Below are 21,737 nucleotides of genomic sequence, written 5' to 3'. Positions count from 1 at the left end.
TAGCACTGACAACTCTGCGTAAACGCCGCAGCTCTCCGTCGTTAAGTGCAGGCTGTCGACCACTGTTGTGTGAGGCGATGTAACACCTGAAATTTTGTATTCTTGGCACACTGTTGACATGTGGATCCCGGAATATCAAATACCCTAAATATTCGCGAAATGAAATGACCCATGCGCCTATTTCCAACTACTATTCCGCGTTAAAAGTATGTTAACTCCCCTCGTGAAGCCACAACGGAGTCGTAAACCATGTCACACGAATCACCTGAGTACAAGTGACAGCTCCCCCAATGCACTTTCCTTTTGTACCATGTGTATGCGATACTACCACCATCTGTATATGTGCAAATCGCTATCCCATGACTTTTGTCACTTCAGTGTAAATACGATGTTCGCACCAGCATCCCTGCCTTGTGAACGATATGAAATGTGTATGAGCTTGAAACAGCAATGCACCGAAACTATAAAACTCGGTTAATTCGCGGGAAAGTTTGAAATGAACGTATTCTAATTATTGAACAATGAAATCGTATAATGCTCTGTTACTTAATTTTTGTCTAAATACCTGGAATACCATGTGATTTGTTAGCGTCAATGTGTAAAAAAATGTACACAATGTAAGTCTTTATTTGTTAATGTACTAAATTCATTCACATAATAAAGCAGTCTGGAAGACGTAAACAAACTGATAAGTGGAACCTCTACGTGAAAGAAAAGACCTACCGTGCATATTAATGAAAAGATGCAATCATATATAAGACGTATAAATGCGAGGAACATCACGTAACTTTCATCTTCATGCAATTAATAAAAATGGTAAGTTGATTGTTTGTATTACGCATTTCAAACAAATTCTTATTGTAATTTTGCTGACTTGTATGTCTAAAACTGAAGAGAGTATTTGTAACTATGAAATGCGCGTGTCAGTTCAATTGGATGTAATTATTTTTATCTGAAGTATCGATACCATGAGAAGTACACAGGCGAAACTTCCTCTTATTTCACATTACACGCTGTTTGAACCTAAAATGTGAATTCAGTTCTCTCTAGAATTCTAGGACAACGAGCAGATCTCAAGATAAGTAGACTGAGTCATTGTTTTACACCACCCATACAGACGTTTATATTTCGTCGAGGTTCTAACTACAATAACTTCAAGTAAAATTCATTTCATTTTAAAGAAGAAAACATAGCGCCGCAACGTCGTTGAAATAGTAGGTAAATGATTAGGTTGTAACAGTTTCCGATTATATACGTAGCTGTAGATCACAATGTCAACCACGTATTTTTCTGTTGGAAGGAGAACTATAATTGTTTTCCAATACCTTGGTATTAAGATCCAGGTTCTTTATGTTAATTACATCAGTATCTTATGGGAAAATTTGTTCGAAAGCAAGCGCAAATTTTCTATTTTTAAATGATGTTGGTGTTGTTTTTGTTCTTGTGGTCTTCACTCCTGAGACTGGTTTGATGCAGCTCTCCATTCTACTCTATCCTGTGCAAGCTTCTTCAACTCCCAGGACTTACTGCAACCTACATCCTTCTGAATCTGCTTAGTGTATTCATCTCTTGGTCTCCCTCTGCGATTTTTACCCCCCCACCCCCCACCCCACCCCACGCTGCCGTCCAATGCTAAATTTGTGATCCCTTGATGCCTCAGAACATGTTCTACCAACTGGTCCCTTCTTCTTCTCAAGTTGTGCGACAAACTCCTCTTCTCCTCAATTATATTCAATACCTTCTCATTAGTTATGTGACCTACCCACCTAATCTTCAGAATTCTTCTGTAGCACCACATTTCGAAAGCTTCTATTCTCTTCTTGTCCAAACTATTTATCGTCCATGTTTCACTTCCATAAATGGCTACACTCCATACAAATACCTTCAGAAACGACTTCCTGACACTTAAATCTATTCTCGATGTCAACAAATGTCTCTTCTTCAGAAACGCTTTCCTTGCCATTGCCAGTGTACATTTTACATCCTCTCTACTTCGACCATCATCAGTTAATTTACTCCCCAAATAGCAAAACTCCTTCACTACTTTAAGTGTCTCATTTCCTTATCTAATTCCCTCAGAATCACTCGATTTAATTCGACTACATTCCACTATCCTCGTTTTGCTTTTGTTGATGTTCATCTTATATCCTCGTTTCAAGACACTGTCCATTCCGTTCAACTACTCAGGAACACTCATTTTTTTTAAGGAAGCATGCATACATTTTTTAGAAAATTTGGCAGTTTGGCAGCTTACTTTGTTATTATCCGATGATGTTTCGGGCCACCGTTTACTTCTATGGATGATACTTCAGCTGGGAAGCTGCAGTAACTTCACTAATCATTATCGCGCTTTATGTATTTAATGCATGCCTTATGGTCGTAAGAGCAGGGTCCTCATTAGCCGGTGACACGGGAAGCGCCATCGTGTGATGGTGGAACTGCGAAAGTCAACCGCCCGAGGGGTTACCGTTCTGAGGGGCCTTCGACATATTGTGTTCCCCAGGCTGTGAGCTGATGGTTGAAATGAAGGAAGCACAGGGACTAGCAACAGTAGACTTGATGGGTTACAAAAGAGGAATGCAGTGTCGGTGTTCACTGCAACTAATCCACCCTGCGGACCACCCCACTATAGAGTTTGGCCAGTCCTAGGCTACGAACCTAAGCTCACCTCAAATCGAATTTTCAGGAGTATTCTGGATGCCTAGACCAAACATTGACAACACGTAGAAAGAGTTTTGCCGAGGTATTGTCTTATGCATCCTGTGACAAACTTTTGGCTTGGAGGGTTAGTGTCCTATTAATCTGTCGAATGGAATATCCATGAAATCTATTTTAAGGTGGACGAGGTACCCACACAAACTATCCGAATGGGAAACTATACATGCTATATGCACAAGTGTTTGTGAAAGATGATGCCAGTTTAAAGTTAAGAATTAGGTTGGGGGCTTATGATAAGCTGATAACAATAATAATAATAATAATAATAATAATTCTAGGTCCTATTTGAAACAAAATACTCTACGGTCGCAGGTTCGAAGCTGCCTCGGGCATGGATGTGTGTGATGTCCTTAGGTTAGTTAGGTTTAAGTAGTTCTAAGTTCTAGGGGACTGATGACCTCAGATGTTAAATTCCACAGTGCTCAGAGCCTTTTGAACCTTTTGAATCAAAATACGAAATCATGTTTTTAATTACGCTAGAAACTGTTGTGTTATTGGAAATGTAGCCCCGCAAACAATTACTGATTGTTGACAATCGAGGCCTTTCGAGATCTTCCTAACCACAAAAACAAGATGCAGTCACCAGGAATAGAACTTCTGATCTTCACCTCAGTAACCAGCAAAGCTAAGCATTAAACCACAGGGCAGTTACCTGATTGACGACACACCTGTGTTTACTCCTAGTTTTTTTTCTTGCGTGTTTCATTTGTTATCAATGAGGACGAGGAGAGCTGTTGAAGGACTTCGATCTCTTCAACCATATACCAAATGCAATAAGGTGGGACTATGTTTAATTTGCTTCTGGGAAAACGTTTCCCATCGTTACAGATCAAAATCAATCCTTTCGGCTCTAGTGTCGGACCTCGTCTGACACATTTATTTTCTTCTTTTTCTCCAGTCGGAAACTCTATCTCTATTACAGTTTTTTCGCTTGGTGTGATAATCCATGTTTAAACTTGTACTGCCAAGTTGGACCAACAGAAAGCGCAAGGTGCTTAAAATGTTTTATTACTTTTTTGCTCTAATTTTTATTCTCATAATTAATAATGTAAGGGTGTGTGAAAAGGAAAACTATAATTGGAAACGAAGCTATGATTTTGACATAAGTTCACTGATAGCGAAAAAATCTCGAATGAATAATTCAAGATTGAAAGAGACGACGATTGTTTTCTTCGATATTCATGGGATGCTGTATTTTCATCAGGGTTCTAAAAGTCAAATTATTAATTAACAGTAAGACCTTTAGATTCTTGCTCAACTGCGCGAGAAAATAAGAAAAAAACGATCCTAATTAGGGCTAACCACGGTGGCCGCGCGGTTCTATGAGCTGCACTCCGGAATCACGGGACTGCTACGGTCGCAGGTTCGAATCCTGCCACGGGCATGGATGTCTGTGATGTCCTTAGGTTAGTTAGGTTTAAGTAGTTCTAAGTTCTAGGGGACTGATGGCCTAAGATGTTAAGTCCCATAGTGCTCAGAGCCATTTTTGATCCTAATTAGGGAAGAACAAGTCATGGGTTCAGTATCAAGACAACGCACCACCTCCTACCGCATTTTCTGTTCACAGATTTCTAGCGAAGTACAGCATCCCAGCGTTAGACCACCTACATTATTCGCCTTACCTAGCACCATGTGACTTAATTTCCCTACGACCAAATCTGGATTAAAAGAAACAAGATTTCAGTCTGTAGAAACAGTGAAAAAAAAAAGCGGTATGCACCTCCAAGGAGCTCACAGAGGACGATACCTAGCATTGTTTCGATCAACGCAAAATTCGCATGGAGGTTTTAAGAAATAGAGGAGGCGAGTGTATTGACAATGATAACCAAATATGCATGTTTTTGGAATAAAATATTTTACAGCAATAATCATCGTATCTAGGGCGTTTTTGATAAACTGAGGACAAACTGCAGGTAGCGATCCATGAGAGGATAATGTGCGAACACGATCTAACGGCCATATGGTCTTAAATAAGTGCAAAGGGAGGTACATCCACTTGAACGTGGGTGTGACAGTGACCGTGGTTCCAGCACTACAGCACCAAGCACATAGCCCTCCAGCATGGGGCAAGCAACATCCTTCACAACTGCCGCTTTCCGTCTCACATGACAAGGCTACACGTCTTTCCTTATAATCAGTTTCACATTTCAAATTAAGATACTAGCACCATCTGCTGCGCTGTCGTTGTTTTAGTGGGACTATATCCGGTCACCCGCCATTTAGTAATTCTAGTGCCACTGCGGTTAGACTGCTCAGCTATTTGGCTTCCCGTCATGGCTCTACGCTATTCTTTACTCGCTGCTATAACAATTCAGAGGTATTTGTAATTCTTCATTGGTTTCCTTTATCAGTTCGTCAGACCTCGTTTCCAGTGTGACTGGGCTGATTTTTCCGCCTAGGTTCCCTCAATTCCTTTATCTATTCTGAAGACCAGATTTTCGTACAGACGGTTTTACGTGTATGTGGTTGACATAGAGGTTTAGTAGCAGGCGCAATGAATTTCATTTGACAATTTACCGTGAGTGTTGTCTACGGTTTCAATAAATTATTGAGGCAGCTTAGAACTTGCCTTATAATGTTATAGGATATTTAGTTAATTAGCTTGGTTTTTCCTTCTAGATAATCGGATGATGACTAACCACAACGAAAAGCGCCATTTTTAAATAAAAATAACTTTGCAGCCATGACTGTTTTATTTTGAATATAACAATGTATATTGTTCAGCTTTACGATTCATTCATGCGGGAGCCACAGCCTTTTACACATCTTGTTACTGTGTTGAACTATAAGCAGTGAGTACCTTCGTGCGATGGCTTTGGCGTAGAGGTGTATAGTACATGGTCCACTTTTAACCTGCCTATGCTTACCTGTTAGTTAGGCAGACAAACCGCCGCACGTTGTCAGCAGAATGGGCAGGCTGTATTACTCCCATCCAAGATGAGTTGTACCTAACCCAAACATGCTAAAGGAGTCTTGATTGCCTGCCTGTCTTCTCGCCCTGCTACCTTGTTACCCTGCGTTTATCTTCTACGCTTTCATTGTAGTGTTATGAGTATGGTTTGTAAGTCGATGAAAAGTCTTTCTTCTCCTGAGTATCTCAAGACGAGTCTCAATGAAATATATATTCATTTTGGGGCATTGTACGCCAGTAAATGGTGGATTTTATTTGTCCTTCTCAGCGTATTTCGGACTTATTTACTTATATGGATAAGAACGGTTTTGTCTGCAACTTCATCCTCTTTCGACTAATACTGGCTATTCTCAATTCGAACCATCGCCAGGTCATCACTAATACACGTTTTCTGTAGTAAGCAGAATCGGTTCTAAAAGTCGAAATCCTTTGCACCTGAGAACCTGAGGATGTCTATTATACTGCAACGCCGACTAAAATAAGGCTTCAGAAGACTCCTTTCTGTAACTTTGGTGTGTTACAGCCAAATAAGACCCCAGTTATAACAATTTTTTTGCTTTTTCCAGCATGTGAATTGTGAACTAGTTGAATTGAATCTAAGTGGCCAAAACAGTTCGTTCTAAATTCTCCAAAAGCATTTTAAGAAACACGAAGTTCGTTATTCTTATTATGTGAATCTAAAAAGAAGAAGCTTTTCTTTCGTACTAAGCTTTCTTTGCACTACATTGCGTACCACCAGAATGTAGTTTTTAATGTCCACTGATCCATATTTTTCTCCTCTTTCAATCATGTTTGCCCCAAATTTAGAAATCCTATATACTGTTAAATAGACTCAAGTGCTCACCAGACATTTCTACACACTTGTCAGCTACTGAGTTTCTCTTTCAAAATGTTTATGCAGTAAGGACACTGCTGGCCAAATTTACAAACACGTTGTAACATACCAGATGTTCCCTAATGAGTATTTAGTAGCATTGTATGCATTTTCCATTGTGAGACACCTATAAAATTATTTGAAGCCGCCTCATGAACACGAGATAACATTTCCCCTGCTGGACTCTCTTTAGTAACTGGTATACCAGGTGCGACAGTAAAGTAATGAGACTGATTTTCTTTGCAAGATGTGACAACCCTGCAGGCTTGTGTAAGCACAATATCTTTGACCTTGGCCTATAAGCTGCTTCTAGTCCAAGCAGCTCATCGATGAACTGCTCAGTCGTGAGTTGTGCTGTCATAAGTTAACACGTGTTTGTTTCTCTCATCACGGAAATGGAACCGCATAATACTGCGCAACGGTATGCCATTTTTTTGCGTTAAATTGGGTGAAAACGCGACGACAACTTACGGTAAGCTTCAGAAGGCTTTGGGAGAGGAGGTTATGTCAAGAGTCAAGTTTTTCGTTGGCATATAATGTTTCGTGAAGGCAAAACGAATGGTTGAAGATGAAGACCGCACTGGACGACCATCAACCTCACGGACGGATGTCAACTTAGCCAGGGTGCATGAACTCGTACGATCTTATCGAAGATTATCCGTGAAAATGATTGCAGAAGAACTGAACGTCAATCGAGAAACGGCTCGTCTAATAATAACAACTGAATATCTTGGTATGAGAAAGACTTGTGCAAAAATGGTCCCCAAAAATCTCACACCACAACAGTGAGAAACACGGAAAAATGTGGCAGCCGATCTGTTAGTGCAAACGGAAATCAATCCAGAATTGTTGAGCCGTTTTATGGGAGTAATGGTGCTCAAAGGGATCACCTAGACAAAAAAAGCTCGCTTGTCAAAGTCAAAAGTGAAATGCATGCATGTGTGCTTCTTTGATTCCAAGGGAATTGTTAATAAAGAGTGGGTGCCTCCTGGACAAACAGTTAAGCAATATTGCTACAAATAAATTTTAGAAAGACTTCGTAAAAGAGTTCTTCGTGTCCATGCCAACATTGCTGATAGTTGGATTGTGCATCAAGTGAATGCGCCATCCCATACTACTCTGTCAGTACAGACTTTTTAACCTCAAAACAAATTTCAGTACTACCACAGCCACCTTATTCACCAGATATCGCTCCGTGCGACTTTTTTTGTATTTCCAAGAGTCAAAACGGCGGTCAAGGGACACCATTTTCAAACAACACAAGATATCCAAAAAGCTGTGACGAGGGTCTTGGAGGATATTACAGAAGATGAACTCCAGAAATGTTAACATCAATGGCAGACGCTCTGGAAAAAGTGTGGGCAATTAGAAGGGAACTACTTTCAAGGAGACAACACTAAACTTGACTAAAACGGTAAGCAACATTTTTTTTCACGCCAGTCTCATTACTTTATTGTCGGACCTCGTATATATCCAAATTCTTAATTTCTCCTCAATGTCCTCTAAATTTGGTGTGTTCATTTTGCTGCCGAGCTGCAGTAAAACTAGCTAAGCAAACGTGTACGCACCTGGTGACGCTCGATTGATAGTGCAAGCGGCAGGCTGAGCTGCTTTAATGGTTTCGGCGGAGACAGGGGCAGGCAAGCTGGAAGGGCAATTTGTGCACCTACGCTTTGGCGTACCTGTCGTCGCCTTCAACTACGAACGCCGCCATGCCCCCCGTGGCGTGTGCGCCTCTTCTGTGGCAGGTCTGCACCACGAGTCGCATGTAGGACACCAGGAAGTGTTTCTCCATGTTCACGTACTTGTTACGGTCAGGCAGGACGAACTCCTTGCGATCACCTAAAGCATTTAGGTTTATTAAGCGCCGTTACACGAAGCCAACAATTTTACGATTCTGTTTGAATACGAGAAAGCCCACTATGAAATGAGTACTCACCGAATTTCGCTATAATTGAAGCAGCGTAGTCCCATATTCCGCAATTCAGCCCTAGAGAGTGCTCTCTCAACTCATAAAGAATTTCTTCCATCTCGAAAGACGACAGAATATTTTCTATTAAGACACATGCTTTAATGGTACCTGCAAAATGGTGCAGACATCACAAAATAATTTCTAGCAATACGAGAAATATGGGTAAAAGCTTAAAAATCATGCTTTTAAATTTTTGTAACTTACCCCGTGGTATTCGCAGAGCATCCTGGGCCCATACGAATATTTCGTTCCAGAGCCGCGCTTCGAAAGCGCCTTCAACTTTTGACAGGTAGAAAAATGGTCCACTCTGATTCGCAGCGAGGATGTGACCGCAGTGAAACATCAACAGAGCGAAATCGAAAACAGCTCCCGGCACCTCTTTGCCATCTACCTGTTTTTAAAATGAGTAAACTACATTATTGTTTGCCGCGATCTTACACACATGGACGCAGTTCAAACCAACAATATCTTTATTAGGCTTCACATGTTTCGTAGAGTTTCTGCAAACTTTAGTGTATTAATCACAGTTTACTTGCAGTCGGTTTCACAAGTGATTTACAAGATGAACGGTTGCACTTCGTAACTACCATCTTCAGGTCTTTCACATTATTTTGCGGATCAGCAACCTGACTCTACTTTGTACGTCTTAAGCAGTTTCAAGTGCTACTATTCGCAGATGATTTGCGATCACAGACAACACACAATGGAATAAGTAACATGAAGTATGTATTTCGAATATATATATTGAATTTTTATAGGGTGACACAAACCTTTGACGTCAATTCACTGTCATTAAACTTTGAAAAGACCCACTATATGCAGTTCAGAACTTCCAAGAGATTTCCTTCTGGTGTGTGTATGAAATACGATGACATGGAAATAAGAGAAGTTGAGAGTGTAAAATTCTTGGGATTACAACTTGATAATAAATTCAGTTGGGAGCAACACACTAACGAACTGCTAAAGTACCTACACAGGTCTATGTTTGCAATGCGAATGATTTCAGACATAGGAGAAATAAATATTAAAAAACTGGCATATTTTGCTTATTTTCACTGCATTATGTCATATGGTATCACTCCACAAACAGAGAAAAAATTTTTAGAGTACAGAAGCGTATAATGAGAGTAATAAGTAGTGTAAATCCAAGACATCATGTCGAAACCTATTCAAAGAATTGGGCATATTAACCACAGCTTCTCAGTATATTTATTCCTTAATGAAGTTTCTTGTAAAAAGTACATCTCTTTTTCCATCTAACTGCTTAGTACACAGTATCAATACTAGGAATAAGAACAGTATACATAAAGATTTAAAATAACTTACCATTGACCAGAAAGGAGTCCAGTATTCAGCAACACATATAAGTTACCAGCAACCATTAAGAGTATAGTTTCGGACAAGGCACAATTTAAACATAACTTAAAAGAATATTTGGTGGCTTACTGTTTATTGACTGAGGATCATTAAAATTAATGAAATTCAAGTTTTTCTAATTACATTTTTGTAATGTGTTTACCTGACATGTTCCACACCCAGGAGGATTCCCTCTTTTATGGGTCCATGTAATGAATAATTAATCTAATCTAATCTAATCTGCGATTATGGTCCGCATAATGCTGTAGAAAACTTCAGAACAAATGAAAATTCGTGTCGGGCTGAGAATCGAACACTATTTCCTGCTTGTCGCGAGCGGTCAGTTCAACCACTTCGGCTATCCGAGCACGTTTCCAGTTGCGGCCTCACCTCCTTTTGTTCTGGTCTCTACTCCCTGTTGATCGTCAATGCAGTGTATCAGACACTGTATGGCATTATTTTGCGTGACAGCTAGGCGATGAAGCGAAAATAATGTCTCTCACTGTGAGAGGATCACGGTAATATAATGCAAGTACAAGGGACAGTAGACATCAGGATAAGTGGAAATTTACGTGGATAGCCGAAGTCGTTTAGGCGGCCGCTCGCGACAAGCGGGAAATTCGGTTTCGAGTATCGGTATGGCACAAAATTTTATTTGTTCTGATACGTTCTACAGTTGATACGGAACCATAATCACAGTTTGAGGCTTCATTCTTCGTTGAATGCGGCTGTTGATCGTCAGCGTAGTGTCTCAGACACTGCACTGTAGCAATTTAATATCATATTATAAAGACGTTATTAGACCCCAAATTAAGGACTTTGAAATATTTTCATTATGTGGTGTCCTACTACTTGTAGATACTAGTCGGAAATAATTTTTTTCACTATTATATGATATGGGAAAGGCTTTATTACAGATACAAATTGCGATTATCGAAAAGAGCATCAGTCTTCATCTGTTGGTAGACAAGGATGACACCTGTTGCTTTGCTGGGTAGGTTTTGAAATACATTGCTGAAAAAAATTACACCTAAGGAATAAAAATAAAAGAAGTTCCATGAAGAAATATCCAGATAAAACGGAAATAGGCAGATCTACTGGACATGTACAGACAAACAAATTACGATCTCAGAAAAATTGGTTGCTAGCCGAGCGGTCTAAGGCGCTGCAGTCATGGACTGTGCGGCTGGTCCCAGCGGAGGTTGGAGTCCTCCCTCGGGCATGGGTGTGTGTGGTTGTCCTTCGGATAATTTAGGTTCAGTAGTGTGTAAGCTTAGGAACTGAGCACCTTAGCAGTTAAGTCCCATAAGATTTCACGCACATCTGAACATTTTTTGGATGTTTCAGTCAATAGCGCGTTGGTCCATATCTGGCCCTTAGGCAAGCTGTTATTCGGCTTGGAATTGATTGACAGAGCTGTTGGATGTTCTCCTGAGGATATCGTGTAAAATTCTTTGCAACAGGCGCATTAGATCTTCAAAATCCCGAAACTGATTGGAGGGCCTCGCAAATAACGCTCCAACGTTCTCGGGTAGAGATCCGTCGACCTGGCGGTTTGGCAAGCAAGAAGAAGGCAGTTGAAATTCACTGGCCATCGGGACCCATCACTGAAAACAATTTTAGACAATGAGATTCTGGGCCGAAGAAGTGTCTGGCGACGCCCTGGACAGCTGTAGGATACCAAACTGCCAGGAAACCAGGAGTGATGGTCTGGGGTGCCATTTCTCCATTTATTTTCGTAGCAGGACCCCTTTCGTTGTCATCCGCAGCACTCATAGCACAGCGGCACGTCAACGATATTCTACGTCCCATTTTGTTTCCTTTCATGGGAAGCCGTCCTGGGCTTACATTTCAGCAAGATAATACCCGCCTGCCCATGGTGAGAGTTTCAACTGCTGGTATTCGTGGTTGCCGAACCGTACCTTCACCAGGAAGGTCGCCGGATCTTTGCCCTATTGAGAACATTTGGAGCATTATGGGCAGGACCCTCCAATCAGCTCGAGATTTTGCCCATTTATAGCACCAATTGGGCAGAATTTCGCACCGTATCCCTCAGCAGGACACCCAACAACTCTCAGTCAGTTACAAGCCGAATAACTGCTTGCATACGGGCCAGACGAGGATCAATGCGTTACTGACTTGCGCAATTTGTGAAGCTTTTTTTCGTGAATGAATCATCCAATTTTTCTGACGTTGTAATCATTTTTTTATCTGTACATCGATTTCCGTTCCATTCAGATAATTCCTCTGTGGTGCGTCGCATTTTTTTTTCTCAGAAACGAACGCTGCCGAACTGATACTCCAGTGTATATGCCTGTGGGATGTGTTATTTAAAATTTCATACTTGCGAGCTGATTTTCAGTATTCTAAACACGGAGAAAGCTATTCCTTTCGCGTGAAGCTTATCATAGCTATTGTCCGTCTCTAAAGTAACAGCAGCAATCGAAGTGGATATCGCAACACTGCATCCCTATAGGACGAGCACGTGCAACTTATCGACATCTTTTAGACCTAGAGAAAAGTTGAAACATAGGCGCGAGTGGCATGGGAGTATCACACCGACAGATCTCACAGACATTTGACTGCAGAGCAATGATTAGGGAACCAGTGGAAACGAATTGGACTCGGGACAATAATGTGATAACGGGACAATAATGTGATAACAGAAATAGGCATGGACCCTTCCAGGACTACAACATGACAAGGTCGCAGGACCGTCCGCTGCGTGAGCAGAGGCAACAGGCTGGGTGTTATCAACAGTCGACAAGATGTTACTGAAAGATAGCATGAAATCTTGAGTTGGCATATAATATTTACTCTCGACGTCTTACCGCAGACAACAGAGACGTGCGTTATGTAGGTACAGAGTCAAAGAGGATTCTACGTAGAATTTTGTGGTGCCATCGATGAGTCTCGCGTCTATGAGGGGGTTCAATAAGCACCGTAACACTTTTTTTTCTGAAACCAGATTGATTTTATTCAGAATTCCAATACACCATAATATTCCCCACTCTTTTGGCTGCGAAGCCCTATTTTTCAAAATAATCTCAATACGACGGGCTTAGGCCACCTTCCTGGACGTGATGACTGGGTGTTGTGTGATGTCCTTAGGTTAGTTAGGTTTACGTAGTTCTAAGTTGTAGGGGACTGATGACCATAGATGTTAAGTCCCATAGTGCTCAGAGCCATTTTTGAACCACCTTCCTGGAGAGGGGCGGGAGGGCGTGAGCCCACATGGTACTACTTTACTGATCAACGCCTTACAGCATCAATAACCTACCCATCATCCCAGAACTGCTTCCTGCGGAGTGCATCCTTCATTGGGCCAAACAGAAGGAAGTCGGAAGCTGCGAGACCCGGGGTCTATGGTGGATGAGGAAGGACAGTTCAATCAAGTTTTGTGAGCTCATCTCGGATGCGCAGACTTATGTGAAGTCTTCCGTTGCATTGGAGAAGAACTTCGTTTGCATTTTTGTGGCGACGAACACACTGAAGCCGTTTATTCAATTTCCTGGAGGTAGCACAATTCACTTCATAGATAATCGTTGCACCATGAAGGAGGATATCAAACAAAATAATCCCTGTAGACTGTCAGAAGACGATCGCCGTGGCTTTAGCAGCACAGATCCACCCGGCACATTAGTGTCGAGGTCTGGTGCGCCAGAAAGCCTGTGGATGGTTTTTAAGGCGGTTTTCATCTGCCTCGGAGAATGCGGTCTTGTTTCCCTTATTCCGCCTCAGTTACACTATGTTGGCGATTGCTGCGCAAATACTGTCTACACGTATTCGTACACCATAATTCTATAATTACTCTTGTAACGGCTCCATGTAAGCTGCTACATGGCTCGAACCCATAACTAAAGACACCTGAGTGCCCTTCCGACACTCAGGGAAGAGCCTGATGATAATTAGTAAGATAGGGTAATTTAAATATAGACTATCATTTTAATATTAGATATGGTAATTGTCTGCAAAGTGTGAATGCGAACGTATGATGAGGTATGCATGAGATGTCGGCTGTGGGTGTGCTATAGGCATAGGGAAGTGTAGCCAACCTCGAATCTAGTAGAGCGCGACTGCACTGGACCAGAGAGGCATAAGCTCGACGCGCGTCATTAGCGCTCGTTAGGTTGGCAAGTAACCATGTGCGGTATCTCTGAGTCCTTGCGGCCACGATGTGTGGACCCGGACGAGGGAGACCGTATCGGGGTTGTTGCTGGGAAGACCTGGGTGAGTAAGCACGCTCTGCTCTATCGATAGTTAGAGAAGATTTAGAATTCCATGTTCACTTTGAACTTGGAAACAGCTTCCCTGCTGAGGAAAGCCACTATGGTATTTCCTAGAACCATCTCGGTTAGGAGAGATAGGGAGATGATTTCTTTTGCCAAGTAATTTCATGGGAATTTGTGTTCACTGCACTTGGGAGTGAACAGGCGCTCATTGCCGAGTAATACTCAGAATTGCTCAATTTGCATTTCAGTGTGAGTGAGAAGGATATATGCAAAGTGTTTTTTATTTAAATGTTTTTATTGACTATTGATTGTGGAGAGATTGGTAACACGTGGTCCGCAGACCCCGTGCATTTCTTGGTGAGAAGCTTCAGCTCGACGTAATCACATTTCGTGATCGAGCTGGATCTTCTACGTAAATTCACGCGTGTGATTTAATTGTTCCTTCATAATATCCAGTAAAACTCGCGGAGCTAGTAAAACGTGAAGACGGGACTTGCCCGAATTAAAGTTACATTTGGAACCATGTGCTCTCTCCCAATGTTGTCCCACTTGGTGTATGGGAACCTTCCTCTTTTATCTGTTAGATAAAATGAATAGAGTGAATGTGTGTGTGTGTGTGTGTGTGTGTGTGTGTGTGTGTGTGTGTGTGCGTGTGTGTGTGTGTGTGTGCGTGTGTGCGTGTGTGCGTGTGTGAGTGTGTGAGTGTGTGTGTGTGTGTGTGGCTAAATTATGATAGAAATGTGCAGGCAGTAGTGATTGTCGATTCACGGCACATGTTAGCAGCATGTTTAACTAAGTTTACTTAGATATTATACTATTTGTATCACGCCAGCATTCCGTGGTAAGTGAGAGGGAATATTTGAGATGGTAATGTTTATTGAATAAATGTGATTGTGTTATTATATAAATATGTTACAGTGACTTCTCCCAGCCACACCATATTCCCTTATCATTTCACAGAATATTTGGTATGCATATTTCATTTAATAAACTCTGTAAGGTGGTATAAAACTTCATTATAATAATATTCTAATTCTAACTCGATCAAAACCACCGAATAAAACTTTAGTTTGAGTATTGATGCTTGTTGCTGCAAATGGCCGCCGGCGTCTTCTATAGTACAGGTGCCAATTATAAAATTGAGGATGCCTGCCGAGGGTGCGGAAAGCACGTATCATGCACTCTACCATGCAAACATCTGGGGTTACACTCCTTTGGCATGAAATCCTGGTACATGTAGCCGACAGAATGTTGAATGCAATCATCCAGATGTGCGTACTTTGTATTGTGTAGGTGCCGGATGTCTATTTGTGGCACAGAGTTCCATGCCTGTTGCACTTGGTCGGTCAATACAGGGATGGTTAATGCTGGTTGTGGATGACGCTGGAATTGTCGTCCGATGACGTTCCATACATGCTCAATTGGAGGCAGATCTAGCAAACGAGGAGGCCGAGGCAACACACCGACACACTGTATAGCGCGCTGGGTTACAACAGCGGTGTATGGGCGAGCGTTATCCGGTTGGAAAACATCTCTTAGAATTCTGTCCATGAATGACAGCACAACAGGTCGACTCACCAAACTGAAGGTCAAATTTGCACTCAGGGTGCGTCGGAAATCCACGAGAGTGCTCCTGTTGTCATACGAAGTTGCATCCCAGACTGTAACTATACGCATAGGTCCAGTGTGTCTAGCACGCACACAGGTTGGTTGCAGGCCCTTAACTGGCCTCGTTTTAACCAAAACACGGCCATCGCTGGCACAGAGGCAAAACCAGCTTTCATTAGAGAACACAACAGACCTCCACCCTGCCCTCCAATAAGCTCACGTTTGACACCACTGAAGTCGTAAATGGCGGTCGTTTGGGGTCAGTGGAATGCACGCTACAGGGCGTCTGATTCGGAGATGTCCTTGAAGTAACCGATTTGTAGCAACTGCCAACTGCTGCTCAGATTGCTGCTGCAGATGCAGTACGATGCGCCAGAGCCAGAAGCCGAACATAATGGTCTTCCCTCTCGTTAGTGCCACGTGGCCGTCCAGAACCCGTGCGACCCTACATCGCCGTGACTGCCATTGTCGGCAGTCATGTACAGTGGATACATTCTTGCCAAGTCTTCTGCAATATCGCAGAGGGAACATCCAGCTTCTCATGGCCCTATCACACGGCGTCGTTCAAACTGAGGCGTTGATAATGGCGTCTTTGTCGCCTTAAATACATTCTTGACTGACACCAGCTCACCATGTCGAACCTCGAAGGTAACTAACGCTCATGGCCGTTACAGTCTATATTTAAAGAAAACCTCATATACATCCTGAGAGTGGTGCTACTATCGCCAGTCTTAAGCGACTGTCGCGAAATTTAAATAAACATCATTTGCGAGAAGCAAAAACACGTCTACCAACTTCCTTTATGTCCCACAACTCCTCTTGGTGCTGCCATTTTATTTTCCATCCATGTGTCATTAACGTTACAGATATAGGATACTCGCACGTCGATTTTTTTTTTTTTGAATACTAAGGACCGTTGCATGAGAAATCACTGCGAACGTACTCAGTACAGGTTCCTCTACAACCGTAGACTCACCAAAATCCATGATTCACAAGTCTGATGATCTCCTTGTACGAGCTCGTTGCTATGTGGCAGAAACGCTAAATCTTATTGGCATGTCCTTTATGACCCGTGCACCAAAAGGCAAATTCCAGCAAGTAATGGAAAGATCCTGCACTGAAATTCACACCACAATCGCCTTGAGGAATGCGAATTCTTGACTGACCTGTCCGGTTCCGACTTTTCACTCATAGAGCACGTCGGAATTGCGATGGCAAAACTCGTACCTTTATACGAGGCTCGAATCAGCAGTCCTCATGAACTGACACAGCGTGTGTTTCAGATATCCCATAAATTCCTCACTATGACATGTCAATGCTGTTGGCTTCTATGCCACAATGAATACAAGAATGTATTCATATCCGTTGGGTTTACAACTCATACTGATGTTGATAACAGACATAAGTTCTGAAATGCATGAAATTTCAACCATTTAATACCAGGAATGTGATGAATATTTCTACAAAATTTGTTAAATATCGAACTGATACTTCGCGGTGGGACACTTTCCGCTTCTGCCAGGCTGTTTTCTGTAGCTGATTGTCTGCAGATCATAGCCTAGTGAAAATCACATTTCATGAAACCAGCTGCTGTTAAAATTATTTACTATTGCGACCAGTTAAAATTATCATAAATAATCCCTGAAGACCTTCTGCCCTTGGTGACAATTTGTGATAATCGAAACGTGAATCGAAACGTGATGGCAATAGTAAAGAATTTCCGTTGCAGCTGATGGTGATGTAACATGAGTTCTGACTGGCAGAAAATGGATACTCCAGGCGGTTGTGGCGCACGCACTTACAAACTGTCGGATCCGGTGGTTCCGTGGTAAAGTAACAGCCTGTAAATTAAAAGGTGAGATTTGGTCCTAGGTCAGACCTACGATTTCATTTGCAACTTACCGCTTCATTTACCTACGGCAATGAACTGTTAATGTGAAAAATGCAAGTTGCTACTTAGTTCGGTGTTCACGATTAACTGAAAGTCGCCTATAGTTGGAGGCAGGCAAGGGAATGCCATCTACAATAGGACCATGTCCAGTAAAGCAAACCGATTTTCAAACCAACATTCGGATTCAGGACAGCTTTACTATTTTGTATTTCACAACGGACAACAACCTGGCGAATCGGCGCTGGTAGACTATCTTGATGGTTAACATTGAGTGGCCTCTGATGTGTTCACATTGACGTTTTCCACTGTTTACAGTCATGAACCACCACTCATTAAAGAAATTGCTGACATGCATTTAAAGTGCGAAGCGGCAGAATGTAGAACGAATGTACAGAGGGATACAGATGTCGGTTCCTCTACTGTGTTTCGATTCTTGCCCTTACCCATCTCTGCTGGACCCAAGATGAACACGTGGTGTGGGACGCCCCATTAGCTGAGGAATAGGGTGAGCTTTTGGAGCATGCAGAAAGGCGCGTAGGCAACGAGTCTGGGAAGTCGGCTCGTCGAATGAACAAGTATGAATGGGGACGCGAAGAATTTATTCAACGATTAGTATTGTGCCATAAGAATTAGCGTAATTTTCATTACGGCGAGCGAGCGGAATCAGAAAGTGCAATACCTAATACAAGTGAAAATGTGAATAGTGTGCATGTGCATGTACTTTGAATGGACTTTAGTTGGACGCAGAGTTCTTTTCATGAACTCAAAAGTGTTCAAGATTTCTTTTCGTCATAATATTGGCTGATTCATATTTAAGACAGTTCTTGTAGTCTATCCCCGATGTTATTCAATCTGTATATTGAGAAAGCAGTAAAGGAAACAAAAGAAAATTTGTAGTAGGAATTAAAATCCAAGGAGAAGAAATAAAAGCCTTGAGGTTTGTGAATTAAATCAGGTGATGCCGAGGAAATGAGACACTTAAAGTAGTAGATGAGTTCTGCTATTTTGGCAGCACAATAACTTATGATGGTCGAAGTAGAGAGGATATAAAATGTAAACAAGGAAAGAAGAGAAATTTGTTAACATCGAGTGTAGATTTGAATGTCAGGTAGTCCATATTGAAAGTATTTGTATGGAATGTAGCCATGGATGGAAGTGAAACATGGACGATACAGACTTTAGACAAGAAGAGAATACACACTTTTGAAAATGAGGAGGTACTCAATAGAATTGGGGGGAAGAGGATTTGGCGGTACAACGTGACTGCAAGAAGGGATCGGTTGGTAGTACATGTTCTGAGGCATCGAGGGATCATGAATTTAATATTGGAGGGAAACATGGAGGGCAAAAATCCTAGAGGGTCACCAAGAGATGAATACGCTAAGCAGATTCAAAAGGATGTAGGTTGCAGTAGTTATTAGGAGATGAAAAAATGGCTCTGAGCACTATGGGACTTAACAGCTGTGGTCATCAGTCCCCTAGAACTTAGAACTACTTAAACCTAACTAACTTAAGGACATCACACACATCCATGCCCGAGGCAGGATTCGAACTTGCGACCGTAGCAGTCGCACGGTTCCGGACTGCGCGCCTAGAACCGCGAGACCACCGCGGCCGGCGTATTCGGAGATGAAGAGGCTTCCACAGGAAGAGTATCATGGAGAGCTGCATCAAACCAGTCTTTGGACTGAAGATCAAAACGACAACAGCATCTCTACTGTCGCGCAGGAGAATGATTATAAAGGTTTTTACAACGATATGTGTAACTCGGAAGTAGGTTGTCCCGAAATTCTGTCGACAAATAGTCCTATGCAGAAACATGTGACAGCAAACAACAGGTCGAACGCTTTAATGAGTCAAACAGGTTATAAAATTATCAAATGACCGGATAAATTACAAAGTTTCGCAACTGGTGTCATCCTAACTGAGATAAAAACGTTATGTAAACAGACTTACGAGAAACTAGTTCACACAAATCACAGAGTCCTGGTCAACATTTTCGAAGAAGAATTGTTTGCACAGTGGAATTTTAGAAGATGGAATTGGACTGTATGGAGGAAGATTCTTCAGTGAGTACCCGTCAAAGTGTACGTAAAATGCTCACTTTGAAGACAACAGAGTGGACAACATTGGCAGGGAAGTAATTACACTCCTATCATAAACAATGTGTGCAAGCAATGGGGAAAATGAGTCTGACTGCAAGGGACAGTTCTCTCAAAGCATTATGAACTTACGTACACAATGAGACCAATGGTTGTCACTTTGAACAGTTTCTATGAGCTTCCATGATTCCCGTCGTGTGCAAATTGTTAACGAATAAAAAGATGATGTTCATTCCGACTTTGGTGACTTAAGAATAAATAGTAACACAATTGTGTTTTATGTTAATTTTCGTATAAAGTATCCCGAGGTGGTAATCAACGCTGATCGATGGTGCATTCTAGTGGCACTTGGAAAGACTATTCAGTAGGGCTGTGTTTGAGCACAACTCGAAATGTTCGAACAGTTTACGTCACAGTTAGGGAAATCCCGGGTCCTGTTCGGTCTTTCGATTGGCTCATGATGTAATGACTATTGTTGGTATATTTCCAGGCCCTATGTTAAAGCTTTTAATGCACAGCCCATTGTAACAATAAAAATAACTCAAACACTGAGTAAAATACCTTATAGGGTGCCGGCAACTAAGAAATAAAGAAGACACTTTCGCTCGTCCCACGATCTAGTGACGTGTGATGGTGCTATCTCCAAGATGCTCTTGTCTTAATTTATTCTCGCATTGCCAATTACAATTAATTTACTGCAGTGTATCTGGTAACGTTTTTACCCATCATTATAATATGTAAACAGGGATTGAAATGCTATTTAGCAACCCACTTTGTGAATCAGTATTTATCCATAACCAAATGAAACAGGTTCAGTAAACGAATTTGTTTGGGAGAAAACATATTCGCCTTTACCTGTTACCATTACTTAAAAATCAGCATAAATGTTCACATATCTATACATACCGGCATTGTACGAGAGCCCTTATTGCAAATTTGTTCAAATACAACAGCAGTTTGTACAGTTATTAGATTCGATGCTATTTCCTTCCAGGATGCACGACACTGTAAGATTTTAAGCAGAGCCGTAGCTTATTGTTGTGGCTAGTTCGTAGTTTCTTAAGTATACCTTGCACTCGTGCAGCGTGACACAGATGTCACGTGATTGTTCGAACTGGCTCGATACTGATTTGAACGCTGCGGCGCAGCGGAAGTACTCGATCCCGTTCGAACGCGAGTATCGTTTGCTCAGCCCTATTATTCAATATCTAGTGACGCCAGATGTGGGGTATTGTTACCAGACAGACAAGAGCTGCAGGAATTAAAAATTATACAGAGAATTAGAGACAAAGATTATACAAATTATAATTCATTGCGCTCTTTGGCAAAAGTAAACTGTAAGATGTAAAAAATTGTGTAGAAAGCAGCATTTAAGTGCCGAAAGAACAGATACCACTGATGTCCGTGCAGCTTCTCTAGAATGAAATGGTTATTAAATCGAAACCCTTAGCTACTGATGACAGATGTTGTTGATATACGTCAATGGAGAGAGCTGAAAATGTGTGCCCCGACCGGGATTGGAACCCGGGATCTCCTGCTTACAGGGCAGACACTTATCCACCTTTTTTTTTACTTTACTTTTTTTTTTTTTTTTTTTTTTTAAGAGTGTTCAGCTATGAGTAGGTGGAGACAAGGCGGGCAGGGGTCGGAACCCGAGGCCTGGCCGCAATGCCTCCCCCGTCCCGTCCCTGGATCACTCCCTCAAACAAGCTTTTGTTATTTATGTTTGTTTTATTTTATTATTTTTATTATGTTTTTTTCTTCACCAGGAACAGGGTAAATGAACAAAAGATCTTTATTGGTACAAACTTAAATACAAGAAAAATGCCATCCTTCCGGCGAAAATAACACAAGACATGATATTCGTATAAGGTGAGCAAGTTTTTTTTAGTATGAACAAGGTGTAGGAAAAAAAATCTAATAATACTGATGGAAGCTAAGAGGTGTAAAGCAATTTACAGTGGAGTGAGGGAAAAGCCAGTGTTTATCTGGTGTAGTGCATAAAAGAAAGGAGGCGTGTGTCCATGCGCCTACTCCACTATGGGTTACAATGTAGAAAGCAGCGCGAGGGGT

General features: G+C 41.7%; 1 protein-coding gene across 1 annotated transcript in view; it reads right to left on the bottom strand.

The window, feature by feature from the left end:
- LOC126281565 (malate synthase-like) overlaps positions 1-21,737 on the bottom strand; it is a 112,170-nt gene that overhangs the window by 44,138 nt on the left and 46,295 nt on the right. Inside the window, exons 5-7 of the mRNA XM_049980638.1 lie at positions 8,680-8,866; positions 8,443-8,583; positions 8,186-8,345 (exon numbers count right to left, since the gene is read on the bottom strand). Coding sequence (XP_049836595.1) covers positions 8,186-8,345; positions 8,443-8,583; positions 8,680-8,866 — 488 coding nt within the window. The remainder of the gene's footprint in view (positions 1-8,185; positions 8,346-8,442; positions 8,584-8,679; positions 8,867-21,737) is intronic.

Source organism: Schistocerca gregaria, chromosome 7 (genome assembly GCF_023897955.1).
Source record: "Schistocerca gregaria isolate iqSchGreg1 chromosome 7, iqSchGreg1.2, whole genome shotgun sequence".
NCBI lineage: Eukaryota > Metazoa > Arthropoda > Insecta > Orthoptera > Acrididae > Schistocerca > Schistocerca gregaria.
This window is presented reverse-complemented; position numbering and strand designations above follow the sequence as displayed.